At 32.5% G+C, this 15127-nt stretch overlaps 1 protein-coding gene across 2 annotated transcripts in view; it reads left to right on the top strand.

Annotated features, from left to right (window-relative positions):
• LOC148614993 (protein mono-ADP-ribosyltransferase PARP14-like) overlaps window positions 1-15127 on the top strand; it is a 39196-nt gene that overhangs the window by 3491 nt on the left and 20578 nt on the right. For both annotated transcript variants that reach the window (XR_015923813.1, XM_088589582.1), the window contains exons 4-12: window positions 915-1190; window positions 1940-2182; window positions 4881-5117; window positions 6585-8351; window positions 8670-9149; window positions 11994-12088; window positions 13954-14184; window positions 14280-14495; window positions 14887-14980. Coding sequence is in view for 1 of the 2 variants with exons in the window: in XM_088589582.1 (XP_088445708.1) it covers window positions 915-1190; window positions 1940-2182; window positions 4881-5117; window positions 6585-8351; window positions 8670-9149; window positions 11994-12088; window positions 13954-14184; window positions 14280-14495; window positions 14887-14980 (3639 nt within the window). In the remaining variant the exon portion in view is untranslated. The remainder of the gene's footprint in view (window positions 1-914; window positions 1191-1939; window positions 2183-4880; window positions 5118-6584; window positions 8352-8669; window positions 9150-11993; window positions 12089-13953; window positions 14185-14279; window positions 14496-14886; window positions 14981-15127) is intronic.

The raw sequence follows: 15127 nt of genomic DNA on the forward strand, positions 1-15127 counted from the left end.
TTTTCAAAATTGTAGGTTTCCATGGAAAAACTCTAAATGAAGATTAACTATCCCACACTTAAAGTTTGCTTTCCAATCATTATGAATCCTTTAGAATATTCAAGCTTTCTACTTGTCGAAGGGAAAGTGGGTATAATTGTTAACTTTCCCCCACCAAAATTGCAAATGGCCTGGGTGTTGGGGAAAGTGGAATCATAGAACACTCGACAGGAGTAAATGGTATTTAAACAAATGTAATGGTTTTCTCAAAGAAATATATATAGTGACAATTCAATCTAATAAGCAAATGTCTTTTTCATGCATTATGATTGGTTGTTCACCCTGTACAGCCTCAGTAATGCCAGTTTTTATAACTGTAAAGTCCATGTACTTATCCATACATTATCAATGTCTTATATTCAAAGCAACAATTCTTAAAAAAAATATATCAGTAATCCTATTTACCTCATATATAGAAATTGACAACCATGTCATATTGTTTGTTCAATGCCACCATTGGCACCAGTGTCAATTTCACTAAATGAACCTTCAGGAAAAAAACAAATTCACTTCAGATATTTGGGTTGGAATTATAAAGATTTAAAACACTGTTTCCAGAATTTATGGATGTGTAAAACTAGACCATTAACTCACAAACTGATTATTTGTTTTGTGAGTGTATATGTATAATGTAACATTGATTAATTGCAAAAAAAAACAAGTGTTTAATTCTATAATGAATATCTACACTGAGTGTTCTCCATAGCATATTATGACACTGGATCTTTCCATATGATTGGGTTTTGTCTTTTAAAACAGACTATGTATTGCTTTCTGTAATCATAACTCATAGAATTTGTTCTTTTCAAGTCCGGCAGAAACATTTTGCCTTGTCTTTCAGACCTAGGTACTATTTATACTACTTGCCATTTCAGATGTTGAGAGAATTATTAATAAGATTCCAATCTTATATAATGATAAAGCAATCACTGTGGAAAGATATTATCTTGAAGAAGAAGAAGGAGAAGAAGAAGAAGAGAAGTTTGATAAGTGTACTATAGAGGTGAAAGGAGTGAACCCGAAAACAGACAAGTTTACTTTGAAGCTGTATTTTGAGTCAGAGACGGCTTCAGGGAAGGAAGTAGATGTTCTGGATATCGAATATGATACTGAAGATGGAATCTTCCTTGTCAGATTTGAAAATGAAGAAGGTGTGCTCACAAATAAAAAGCTTCTGTAATGTTATATATTTAGATGTATTTTAAAAGTCTTTAGAAACACATAATTTTTCTAACAAAATATGGAAACTTGTAACCTCTGATGATTTTTTAAGCCCCAACATGCAAGGCTTTGGCTGCAACAGTATGCATGACAATATTTTGATCAATTTTAGGCAATATAAATTGACATTCTTTCATTAAAGCTCCCAAATGAGCTGTCTTCCATTATTCATTCCCCTCCATATGACTGTATCAGGTCACTTATTATATACTATTTACTAGCTCTTATTTTTTACTTAAAGATGATTGAAAAATGTACCTATAAACTGGCATTAACTTGAAATAGTCAGGTGAACAATGTATCAGTTACCAGTAATACTTGTGAGGGGCTAAATTTGGAGTATTTTTGCAGTCTGTCTGTACTTAGTGCACCACTTTACACATCTGCCTAAATTAGAATCGGCAAAAGGTTGTCTATATTTTTTTTGTCTTCTTATCACCAAATTTTACTCTGATTAAAACAACCCCATACATTATGTATTCTACAAAAAAAATATGATAAGAAACTTTTAATACCATATAACGGGTAATGTAGTGAATGTAGTGAAAATATGAACCTCGCAAAAATTTTCTGCTACATGGTAAATTCATGTAATAAATTTAGCAATCTGTCATTGAACACATGTTGGGTTCATAACTATTAGATATATGTTACACCAATATAACTCTTCCATGTTTAGTTGTCAATGCCATAGTGAAGAGAAATCACACACTTAACAATTCTGAACTGAATGTCAGAAAGCACATTCCCTTGCCTCCAGATGCTACGTATCCAAGGCAGGTGTTTGTTGAGGGGTTTAATAAGAACACCCCTGAAGACGCATTGGTTAACTTCCTTGAGGGTCGATCTAAGGAGGATGTAGAAAAGGTGATATATGGGGAGATTGAAGGAACAGCTATTGTTGTATTCCAAAAACAGCCAGGTAAATATCAGAAAATGTTAATGTAATTATTATAAGGGGTTGAATAATTCAAATGTACAGTCCATTTTTCTTTAAATTAATTTCTATAGGATCAACATTTATTTCCATTACTTCCCCTTTAGTGATACCAGTGGTGTTTGTTACACAACCTAGTGAGATAATATGATCTACTCTTCAAAAATATTACAGTTGAGCATCCATCTATCGATCTGTCCATGCACAAGGTTACTTAAAAAAATATTGAGGAAACTTTTTTAAAAATTTGTATAGTTATGAAGTATCATAATATATAGATCAAGTTTGACTAGGATTATATACACAAATGGTATGATTATTTTATGCTGTCTCAACATTTGTCTACTCTTCATTTGAGAAACAGTAAATTTATTTCCCCTTGATACCGACTATTACCTTTGGTGTTGCTTCTGGTAATAGTTGGTACCAAGGGTTAATAAATTTACTGTTTTCCTCATTACCATTCAACACTATATTAATAGCACATAGCTAAGAGGGTGATAGAGCAGTTAGTTACCCTGAGGAAATTGTTGTCATCCTGAGGTATAGCCTTAGGTGACAATGGCTTTATAAGGGATAATATACTCTCTATCACCCTCTAAGCTATTATGTTATTTTATTAACTGAATGTTCTATCATCATTCTTTTAATTTTCGAACTAAGTCTTTAACAATAAGTTTTGTATGTTTATTTGGTCTTTATATTTTCTTTAATAGTTTTCTTTCAAGTTCTTTCAAGAAACCGTAAATGTCAGTTAAGGATCATACCCCCTTTTTGACCTTTATTCAATGAATCGTGATGGACCTTTTCCAAGCAGGGAAACAGATATGTCAATAAGGTGTCTGTATTTTTTTGTATTGTTTTTCTAAATTTTTTTTTTTTTTCTATTATACGTTTTCTTGTATATAACTATTTTATCCAACTTTTTACAAGGCAGAATTAACAACTACAACAAAAACTAAAAACGGTTCAGAATTAATGCAGATTAAATAATTCTCATTTGAACTTTATCTTTTCCAGTTCCAGCCTCAGTTTTTTATTTTGCCAAAATAATTAGAAATGTTTTGGTACAAATTTGTAATAGATTTGGCATCATAACCTCCCCCCTCCCAAAAAAATATACATACACATGCAAAAGTGACTAAGATTGAACGGGTACTTTTTTACCGAAACCAGTTTAGCCTTTCATGGGAGGGTAATAGGCAAAAAGTTATCACCCTCTGAGACATGTGATAGAGCAGAATATTACCCTCACATTGAACCAAGCAAAATTCTGAAAATTTGCATGAAGTATGATAAATTGACTTATTTGTTGTACATGTATTTCACCATATCTCTTCTTTTTTTCAATTTTTTCTATTTCATTTCTTATTGTGTGAATGGATTGTGAAATGAACAATTACATACAATATGTTGCTAATAACCCCCCCCCCCCTGTAAGAAGTGTGACTTAATAGATTATCTCCCCTAAAAATTTTCGCTAACCCTTGTCCTTCTTATCTTTAATCTGAAAGACAAATTCTAATGGGACATTATATGATACAATACTATAATATGGAGCAGTTTACTATGCACATAAGCATAGAGGAGATAAGCAATAAAGAGGAGAGATGGCAATAGTTTATAACAGCACAACTAGAGCATGATTAAACTTTATACTCCATGATACCCAAAGAGATATAATTATCACAACCCTTAATGTATTCTAAGAGAGATAACTCCAATTCTTTAAAATATTTCAGCAATACTGAACCATAACAATACAATCAAGGTATGAATGGTATAAGCATGATTGTGGATTGTCATCTGATCATGCAATATCTGGTTTTAACTTTGTAAAAAAAAATAGAAAATGGGAACATCTTAACTTGGATATGCCAATAAGAATATGAGGGAAAAACATGAAATATGAGTACGACACTATTGGACGGTCAATAGTTATAGGCCATCAAGGCCTTTTGGAGAGATAAGATCAAATTTATACTGAAGCATGATAAAAAAGTTTATGATAACTGACTGGTGCTATCGACTTCCATGTTTCATTAACTTTAGGAACATGTGAAGCTAATTAGATAAGTTTCTTGAGGTCTCCTCAAGAATTGTAGACCTTATTATTAGCTAGTTGGCTCTTAATGAATAGGCAGATATCATGTGACCCTGTTTGTTTAGTGAAATATTTAAGTATCCCAAAAATATTACAAAAAACTTATCATAGTGGCCATATGCAAGGTACTGATAAAGAAATAATGCCATGAATGAAGAAGGTAGGTGAATAAGATTTACCGATTTAATTCAGTAAAATCAATCGTACCGTCAAATAATCAAATCCAAGCAATGCAATTCTTATCAAAGCAATGAGTTACTGTGAAAGTTTTAGTGTTCATATTGTACTAATTATTGGGGCTTTTGTTGGTAGACAAAACCACGAAATTTGGTTCCCAATGAAACTGAAATTTTGCATTGGTTTTTATGCTGAAACCGCCAAATCAGGAATTTAATAATCCAGGAAGTTGTCTTTATTCTCTAATTGGTACCCACAATGTATTTTCACCGTATATGAAAAAAATGAAAATTCCAGAATCGTATTGCTATTTTCCGCATGTTAATATGATTAGCTTTTTGAGTAAAAATCTGGTTTATCCCCAACAATTTTTTCCAAATGTTCAAAATTTATTTTTCTTAGACATAGACAAGTTACAGAAAGAATTTAAGAACAAAAGACTGAGTGGTAAAAACCTGACAGTAGATGTTGTTCCTGTATCCAAGTGCATCATTGTCTCCAATATTAAACCAGGCACAAAGGAGGAAGCTGTTATGTTCTATTTTGATAACCATAGGAAATCAGGTGTAGAAGGAGTGGAACGAGTTGAAATGGATGATAGGAACCATACCTGTATTGTTTACTTTGTTGATACAGAAGGTATGTGTGTGTACTGTTATTCTGTTGTATGTTATAGCTGAGGATATGTACATCTATATTATTAAAATTACAAGCTTGATTTTTGAGGCCAGCATGACTTAACATAAGCAGTATAAAAGTTTAAAGTTTACATGTATATATAACAAGCAAACAACTGGTGTAGATTATTTTTTTTAACCATATTTAACCCTGCTGATTTCCTACTATTGATGATAATCACTAATTTACAGTTTATGGTGTCATGTGATATCTTGACCCTTGTGAAATATTGATGGAAGGGTTAAAACATGTAAAATATCATAAAACACTTAAACCTGTGGGTCAATATATCATATGACACTTTATCCTGTGGGTCAATATATCATAAAATTTACCTCCAGGGTTATTCTGATGTAACCCCTCTAGTGATATTTTATCCACCTGCTCCAATATTTTAATCGTCATATGGTCAATCAACCCCTTACTATGGATATTTCAACTTGATCCCCTAATAAAAAATTAACCCCCTGCTGAGATATTTTAGCTTCCCCTTCATGATTAGTTTACTTCCCCCCCCCAACTCCCTACTGCTATATTTTAATTTCCCCCTTATGAAACATTATCACCCTGCTGTGATAACCTCCACCTTATGTGATAAATTAACCCACTGCGTCAAAATTTTAATCTTCTCCTTATGATGAATTAATCACCCTTGCCACAATATTTTAACCTTTTCTTTATGATATATTAAGTCTTTTGCTGCAATATTTTAACTTCCCCCTTATGGTAATTTAAAGCCTGCCCCTTGCTGGGAAATATTAACTTCCCCCTTCAATTTTGATTTATTATACCCCTGCTGTAATATTTTAACTTCTCCTTAGGGTATTAAAGTATTGTAGTATTTAATACCTATCTAATGGTGAGATGTCACTTGTAATTTCTGGATGCAATGGCAAAAAAAGCAAAGAAAAACACATTTTTTTCAGAACTGATTTTGAATTTGAATTTGAATTAAAGATTACATGGCACTATGAAGGAATACAGCTAGTATATATAAGATACATGCTTTTTATAAGTAATCTGAACATTTTCCTAAATTTTACTCATTGTTTGCCTCACACTGTTTGAGATTTCCATCATCCAGTTCTCCAATAAATGGAGGAAGCATGTTTTAGCATATTGTTATATGAGTATACAAAATAAAAAGAATAAAACAGACTTAACCTGGTGTATTAACAAATTAGTTATATGAAACTTTGTTTAATAAGAATAGGCATTAACCAATCTATTTGTTATTGTGAATGCAGCCATGTCAATTTGATTTTTTTAAATAAATTTTGGCAGTTTTAGTCTTTTCGTTCTTTTGTTGCATCTGATCAGAGACTATGCTTTGTTGTGTGCAGTACTCTATCAGTTCAGAGACTGAAAATATTGTTTCATTCAACTCATTTATGAACTTAACCTGGCATATGTTTTTTTTCTTTTAAGCTCCTATCACAGCATGTAAAAAAACTCATATTATTGAAGGAACAAAGGTTAAGACAGAAATATACCAGGAATGTCTTGGGGGCACAGCAACTGGTGATGGTCCAAGGTTTAAACCTTTAGATCCTCTACAAATAAACCTGGATAAGAGGAAAGCTCATTTTCTTTCATTTGCTAAACCATTTCATGAAGAATTAAATAAGAATCTCATACCCTGTCATGCTGAAGTTCAAAAATGGCCAGAAAGTAAAATCCTCACAATCACCATAAAATGTCTTCTTACATCGGAGACGAAAGATTGTAAAAAACTTGCCAAAACATGGGAAAGAGAGGTCAAAACATGTCTAGATAAAGCACTGACCAGTATTACTGAAAAACAATTTAAAATGTTGCAAGATGCCTGGAAACCTGTAAAAGAAGAACTGAGCAGTATTACAGTTGCTGAGCCAGAACGAGTTGGTATCAGTTTGGAGGCAAGTGAATGTACAATTTACATCATTGGCTACCAGAAACAAGTTAATGGACTCCATGATCAAATCAAGAAAATTGTTGACCAAATTATGGCAGAAATTGAACAGAAAAAGCAGCAAGTAATAGAAAAAATTGAGCTTAAATCTTACCAAATAGACATCTTAATGCAAAAAGATTTTAAAAGTAAAGATTTAAAGTCATTCAGAAACTTGCAAGTTCTTATTGAGGCAGAGAAAAGAATGATTACATTTGATGGCTTATCTAAAGAAGTAACAGAGGCTAAAATAAAAATGTATGAAGGCATTTTAAATAAAATTTGTAATGTTAAAGTTGGAACTCTGTCAAGATACAAACTGGAATATTCCTGCAGACCTGAAGTTGCTCTATTGATTAAAGAAGTAATAAGAAAGAAGAAGAAAGTTTGTTTCTGGGAGATAAAAGATGATAACATTGTTATGTACGCCATGTCTGACAAAGAGGCTGCAGAGTGTTTTAAGATTTTTAACAAATTTGTCAACGAAACTGTTGTCAAATTGGAGAAATTTTCTGATTCTGTTTTGAGAAGTGCTATGTGGAAGGAACAAGTAACAAGAATGAAAGAGAAATATAAGGTTTTTTATGTGGACATTATTTCTGAAAGTGATCAAGTTATTATTCTAAGTACAGATGGTTCAAAATTTGGAATTTTGAGGGAGGAAGTACAAGATTTTCTGGCTAAAAATATGGTCCAAAGACGGGAATACAATGTAACAACTGGTCAGATGAAATTGATAGAATCTCAACTTAAGCGGAAACTGAAGGATATTGAGAAAGGACTTGAAAAAGAAAAAGTCAGAGTTACAATAACTTCTGACTCAATTGTAGTTGAAGGGAATGAAGTTGGAATAAATTGTGCTACCTTTAAAGTAGATGAGATATTGAAAGAAGTAGAAACAAAAGAGCACACCATCAAAAAACCTGGCATTGGTAAATACATGATGACCGAAGGGAGAAAAAAGATTGAATCAACAGAGAAAGCTATTGGTGTAGTTATTGAAGCAGATATAAATACATCTCTCCTTGAGCTAAATCAGAACTCAAAAGTGAAACATAATCAAAGTCCTAGAGAGGAAAGTGGAAATATAAAACCAACCAGCCGAAACGACATTGTTGAAGTTGCCAAGGCAAGTTTATCAGAAGGATGTGTGGTTATTGCTGTGCTAGGAGACATTACACTACTGAATGCTGATGTCATTACCAATGCTGCTAATAATGATTTGGACCATCGTGGTGGTCTGGCATGTGTGATAATATCCAAAGGTTAGTAAATTTCAATATTTTTATCAAATAGTTTATGGTTTTAAAAAAAAAACATGGTGCATATGTTAAGTCTTTATTAGTATCTAGAATTCTATTAGTTGTTTAGGTTAAAGGTCAAATAGACAGGTCACATTTAAACATTTTATAAGAAAAAATAATTTTCATACTTCTCTTCCCCTGGATGAGATACTGATGAAAGCCATTACATGTACTAATAATAATTGTTGAAATATTTAGAATTACCGTAGCAACCAAACTGTATACTTCAGTATTTTATATACTTCAATAAACTACAAATAGCCCATTTAACATTTTTAGGTGGTAAAGCTATTCAGGATGAATGTACTAAGCACATAAAACAAAACAATTCCCTCTCAGAGGGTGAAGTTTTCTTCTCCAAAGCTGGAAAGCTAAAATGTCGTGAAATTTGCCATGCAGTTGGTCCAACCTGGAAAGGTGGAGGTCAAGATGAAGAAGATTGTTTGAAAATGTGTGTTTTATTGAGCTTAGCAGGCACAGATGAGAAATCGTATTCATCGATCGCCCTCCCTGCAATATCTACTGGTATATTTGGTTACCCAGTTGACAAAGCTACTAATACTATAGTGGGAGCTGTACAGGAATATTTCCAAAACAATCCAAAAAGTAAAATAAAGAAAATTTTTCTTTGTGATATTGTTGACAATGCTGTGGATTGCTTTGTGAAAGGAATGAAAAAAAATTTCAGCGTTCAAAATCTTGCAAAATTAGATAAAAAACAGAGATGGAGACAAAATGTACCAGATGACAGAGATGAAGGTAATATGACTATTAACAGCTGGTACAAGTGTTTGTACATATAGTTTCCTCTTAAAATTGTCTGCCTTTGAGATTTTAGCATTTTCTAAACCTCTTGCAAACAGAAGGGAATTTTAGATTCTCCCTGTATATTTATCTGTCATTTCATCTACATGAATGTGTCTTCAGATTTACACAGGCACAACTCCTTCTTAACCATGACCAGATTTTGACAAAACTTTAGGCATTCATAGATGCCTGGAAAAAGATATATTTTATTATTTGGATCTCTTGTAATTTGACTTACAAATCTTACATGTCCTAATGACTAGTTTCCTTTTTTTAATAGACTGCAGAAGATTTGCAATTGTTTAATGGTATGGTGCTGTCATCATCCAAATCACTATCTACTTCGGCATTGTCCATTTCGTGCAATAATTGAAAGATTAGTTGGATGATCTTTATAAAATTTTATGACAATGTTCCAAACCACAACAAAAGGGTGATATTGATTTGGGGATTATGGCTCAAATGTTTTGAAATAAAGGGCCAAAAATGGGCTAAAAACAAGCATTTCATAGAATTCAACTATATACAAATGTAATCCAGTAAAAGCATATGGATGGATGTCTATATCTATATCAGAATTGGATTGATTTTTCAGTGAAGACTTAAACGTTTTAAAAATAAGGGGTCAAAAAAGGGGGTCAAAAACAAGCACTATTCTGATGTCCACCCAATAATTTTACTATTAGTGAATGGGTCTCTTTTAAATTGGATCATAAACCACAATACCGAAGGAAGACTGAGAATTTTTTTGGGGGGTAGGGGGGTTAAGACTAATTTTTTACGAATTAGGGTTAAAAATCGGGCCTGAATTGCTCATAAAAAGTCAAGTCTGGGGTAGATGAAGAAGGAAAGGAAAACTATGACACATTGAACAAATCAGTTTTCTTGGCACAGATGGAGACATCGTAATGATCCACGAGTTCATGATGACGACCATAAAACTTCTGTACTGAAGACTTCAATCTTATAGCAACATAACCCTGTTCCAGAAGCCTATTTGTTAGAAGTATAGCATGATACAAAAAGTCTGCATAGTTTCGGCAAGCTCTGGCATAACTTATGAGTTGTGATATGAACACTCTATCCTGGAAGGATGTTGCCACAGATGAAAGGAAAGTTGACAATTCTGAATGAAAAGTCATCATGTTTGGCATAAAGATTGGTCAATAGATTCTCCTTATCATCGATTTCTAAGTGTAGGTCAAGATATGAGGCTGACTTCACAGTGAATCTAGTATCCTTTATCTCGAGTTCTTTTGGGTAGATGTGATGTACCAAATCCCTGAAATTGGGATTGTTTAAATATAATATGTCATCTGTATTGTGAAACTGAGATTAAGGGACCTAGCTAAATGATATTCTTTCTTTTGGATCACATCATCTATAAAGTCAGCCTCACAAGATCAAAGGAATAGGTCAGCAAGTAGACAAGCACAATTTGTTTACATTGGAATGCCAACGGTTTGTTGAAAAATGCGTCCACCACACTTGACAAATATGTTGTCGATTAAAATTCCAGCATTTTGTAAATACATGTATCTTTTTCTGTATGTTTGGAAGATGATTTGGAATTATTTTTTACAAAGTATGAGGAATCTCTACCAAGAACTATACATTCTTATCTAGGTGTTTTTTGGAAAAACAATGATGTATAATGTTTTTAAGTCGCAATTTTAACTGAGTATGGGGAATTGAAGTATACAGTGTTGAAAAATCATAGGTTTTAATGCCATTATATTCTGGTAATAGTCTTGAACTGATGGTCTCCTGAAAATGGGAATGGATCACTTTGAAATTGTAACATAAGTTGTCATACCTCCAGCGTCTGAAAAAGTTTCTATTTTGAGTTTTGCCAAATTAATTCTTATCCTGTATTTCATGTCTAATTTCAACCAAAATTAAAAGCTGTATCAAGTTTGAATGGTGTTTCTATACATGTCCCATCTGTTCAGAGTTTGACCTTCGCGGTTATACAGTCCTTGAGATTAGGTTTCCTTCATGTAAGATTTCTAAACACATACTAAATGTTCACCAAACACTCCGAAAGTGCATTTAAACACATGATAAATGAATGCTCTTGGCGTGCTATTAAAAACATGAGAGACAAATGCTCACTGCATGTGTTTAAATCTATGGTAGATGAATGATGAAAAAAAATATTAACAAATAATGAAGAAAGAAAACACAGAGAATTAAGTAAATGAAAACACAAAAAATTTAATAGCAAAAATCTACAAATAGCAGTTGAATTAAAGAAAATATGAATGTACAAAAACAAACAAATGCTTTTATTGCATTTAAACCAAGGCTGGTATTGTGTTTAAATGAACGAACCTTTCATGGGTTCACATGAATGCTCCCAATGTGCTTTTAATTGAAAGCTTATATACTGTGCATTTACATGAATTCTTCATTTATGCTTTAATTGGGCATTTAAACGAATGCTAAAATATGTGTAAACACACCACAAAGTAGGCATAACACTAAAATGGGAAACATGAATGTTTAGAGTGTATCAAGCTGCACCCTATGTAGCATTTTATTTGGACTTTGGTCTTAGTTTTTCTTGAAATGATAGGCTTATAAGCTTATACCAAATTTCTGATATATTTCACAATTAGATTATGAAAGTATTTCCTCCTAAATGCAACAAAAAATTAACATATGTTTTTGTAGTAACGTTTATAAGTTAACTAAATTTGATTGCTTAAAAGACCAGTGAGCACTTTATGTGTCTTCTTTTCTTTGTAAAAACTACATGCTTTCTGTTTACAATGTATTTTGCAATTATTACAGTTAGGACACGAGAGAAGAAAGACCAGAAGAATAGATGTCTTAAGTTTGGAAATATTACAGTTAATGTAGTTAGAGGTCAACTAACTCAACAAAAGGTTAAGTACATGTGATAATAATTATTTGTTGTGCCTTAGGTTTTAGACTATAGATGACAATACAATATGTTCACCTCAGATCAATTGATAAGTACAAAAGATTAAGATTTGTTAGTGCCATAACTTCCATTGAGGCATCAGATGCAACTGTCTCCCCAAGAGTTTTGGCAACTTTAAAAAAAAAAAAAAAAAAAATTTCAAAATATAACTATGCATTTGAAAGATCAATCCCCAGAGAAACTGAAATCTGTTTTCTATGGCAAATATATGGTATTGTCTTTGGTAAAGTAAACTTGTCCACAGAAGTTGTTGATATTATGAAAACTGAGTACATGTACATGAATGATTTACCGACCTGATATGACTTTTCGCAAGAAGTAGACAGTGGGTAGCAAAATGCAATAGGTTGAGCGTGCCACAGTCTGTTGAGACAATCAAAGACACAATATCTTTTGCCGACCTAGAAATGTATCTGAACACCCATCATATACTGAAACTCCTTCTAACACTCCAGCTTGTTCATGCTCTTGTGATAGATCTTCTCTGCTCTCAGACGTTAAGAGGTCATGGTGCAAAGCCGCATTGCAGGGGATTGTCTCTGTGGTTTAGCCATACAGACTGGTAAGTAATGGCTGTGGCAGTGATAAAAAGATGGGATATGGCCCAATACCTCTAATGAACTTTGACCTGAGTCAGACAAAAAATTAGTACTGGACAGACACTTAATTCCAACCGATACTTGGATGTTGTGCAAGAATATCAGTTACATTAGAGACTTTAAAATCTTTGGAAAGCTTGACAAAAAGATGGATAAAATAAATATATACTTAAAAGAATTATTTTAGATGCAAACCTAGTAGCAATTCAAGGATTATTTTGGTGTTTCATAGGACATACAGGGATTACCTCTGGGTTTGGAGATTAGCTGAAAATTAAATCACACTTCATCCCCCAATGTTTCAAAGTGGAGTGTCCTAGGTGTATACTGGTCGATTTGAGTGCTCTTTTATATAATGTATCATATGGTTCAAGTTGATGTAACATCCAAAAATGCCTTCAAAAATGTATTGAACCCTATGGAATCCATAATTAAAGGGCTGTGGCCATATGGTTAGTAGTCGGAAAATCCACATTGCATTTGCAGCAAAATAAAACAATTGACATTCAGTGTGTACATTTTTGTTATTTTTCAAGTCTATCAGATTATAAACATTGCACATATTTTGTTAAGGAAACTCTGACCAATAGTGTAGAAATTTAGTGTAGAGATATTGATAGAAAAGTGGAATAAATTGTCAAAGATAAATAAAAAAACAAATAATTATTTATTTTAATTATAGAATTTACATTCCCATACTCCTGGAAAAGGTCCAATTTTATGCCATTACATGGAAAAAAATATTGGCTTCCTTTAACTTAAGCCCAAAATTATTTTGACCATTCTAATATTTAACACCCTTATGCAACAAGTGGGTGGTTATATTACATTGTATTTATTGAAATTGCTTTTCTATTTATCAGTCTATATAAATTTCATTGTAATTATCTAACAAATTTTAGTTGCTGTGCAACATCATTTTCCTGTTTTATGTTATTGTCATCAGGAAGATCTCAGCTGCCACTTGAATTCAGTCCAAATATGGATTGTGACTATGTATAGAGGGGGCATTCTTTACAAGCATTTTTGGTTGCTGTCTGATATCATTTTCATCTACAGTATCTTTTTTTTCAGGTTTGTTAGTAATAATAAATTGATAATTTATTTCTTATTCTTACGATTGTATTTTTTTCTATAATACCGATTATTATACAGAAATAGGAATTAAAAATACAGAACATACATTTTTACCTCACAATTTTTGTAGGTTGATGTGATTGTGAATTCTACCTCAAGAGACCTGAACTTAGAGAATGGCTTACTGTCTAAATCAATCCTGAATGCTGGAGGTCAGACAATACAGAATGAATGTAAACAAAACTATCCTAAGGGTATCCAGGAGGGAGATGTGGCTGTAACATCAGGGGGGAAGCTAGCATGTAGACATGTGTTCCATGGCTGTTTTCCTTCATGGAAGCATGACCAGTCATCTATTAAGGTAATTATCTTCAGTTTTTTTGTAATTATGTGATAAGAATGCATGTAGATCACAAAATATGTATAGTACAGTCAATGCACATTGTATTTTCATAGGTTTTAGAGTCCTTTGTAATGGAATGCCTTGACACTACTGAGAAGAAACAGCTCACATCCATAGCTTTTCCTTCTCTTGGTACTGGAAATCTTGGATATCCTGTTGATAAAGTGGCTAAACAGATGTTCTCATGTGTAGAAAATTTCTCCAAATCTAATTCGGACATTAAAGAGGTGTTACTGGTTGTGTATGAGAAAGATCATAAAAGTATTCAGGTATCTAATAGTAACTGTAGTGTTATAGAAAACCATTGTAGATCAAGTAGGTCACTGATCTTGTTGTTGAATAAAAAAGACGGCATCTTATTTGTTGTTGGTTGTGAGATTTATAGATAATTTACAGGGTGCTTTGACTCAACATGTATTTGTACTTGATATCACACAGTAAACTTGTACAGTTGTTTGATACTTACAAGAGATGTTGGTCATCATTGTGACTTTATGTTGTTATAATACTTGTGATTTTGATGAAATGTTGTTGTTCTGTTACCATGGATTTTATTATTTTGTTCACTATTTCTGTTCTTTTTTTCCAATTTGGGAAGTTAAGGGATCATATTGCTGTGTACATTCCCTTTTTTTTTAAAAGTTATTCATATTGTTGTAGGGTTTTGAAGATGAATACAGAAAAAGGTTAGGTGCTTCAGAGAGAGTTGAAGGAAGATTTAACGAGAGGGAGCACTATAATAGACCACAAACAGGTAAAACATGTATTAAAATCTAATAATGGTAAGTTTTAAATTGTAAAAAAGTATGAGAGACATATCAATAATGTTCTTGAACAAAAAAACTGTTTACTATGTTCCCAAACAAAGATTACAGAGTTTCATGAAATTTTACAATTATAT

This window comes from Perna viridis, chromosome 6, assembly GCF_037379345.1.
Source record: "Perna viridis isolate PV_CMFRI_1.1 ecotype Kerala chromosome 6, ASM3737934v1, whole genome shotgun sequence".
Classification (NCBI taxonomy): domain Eukaryota; kingdom Metazoa; phylum Mollusca; class Bivalvia; order Mytilida; family Mytilidae; genus Perna; species Perna viridis.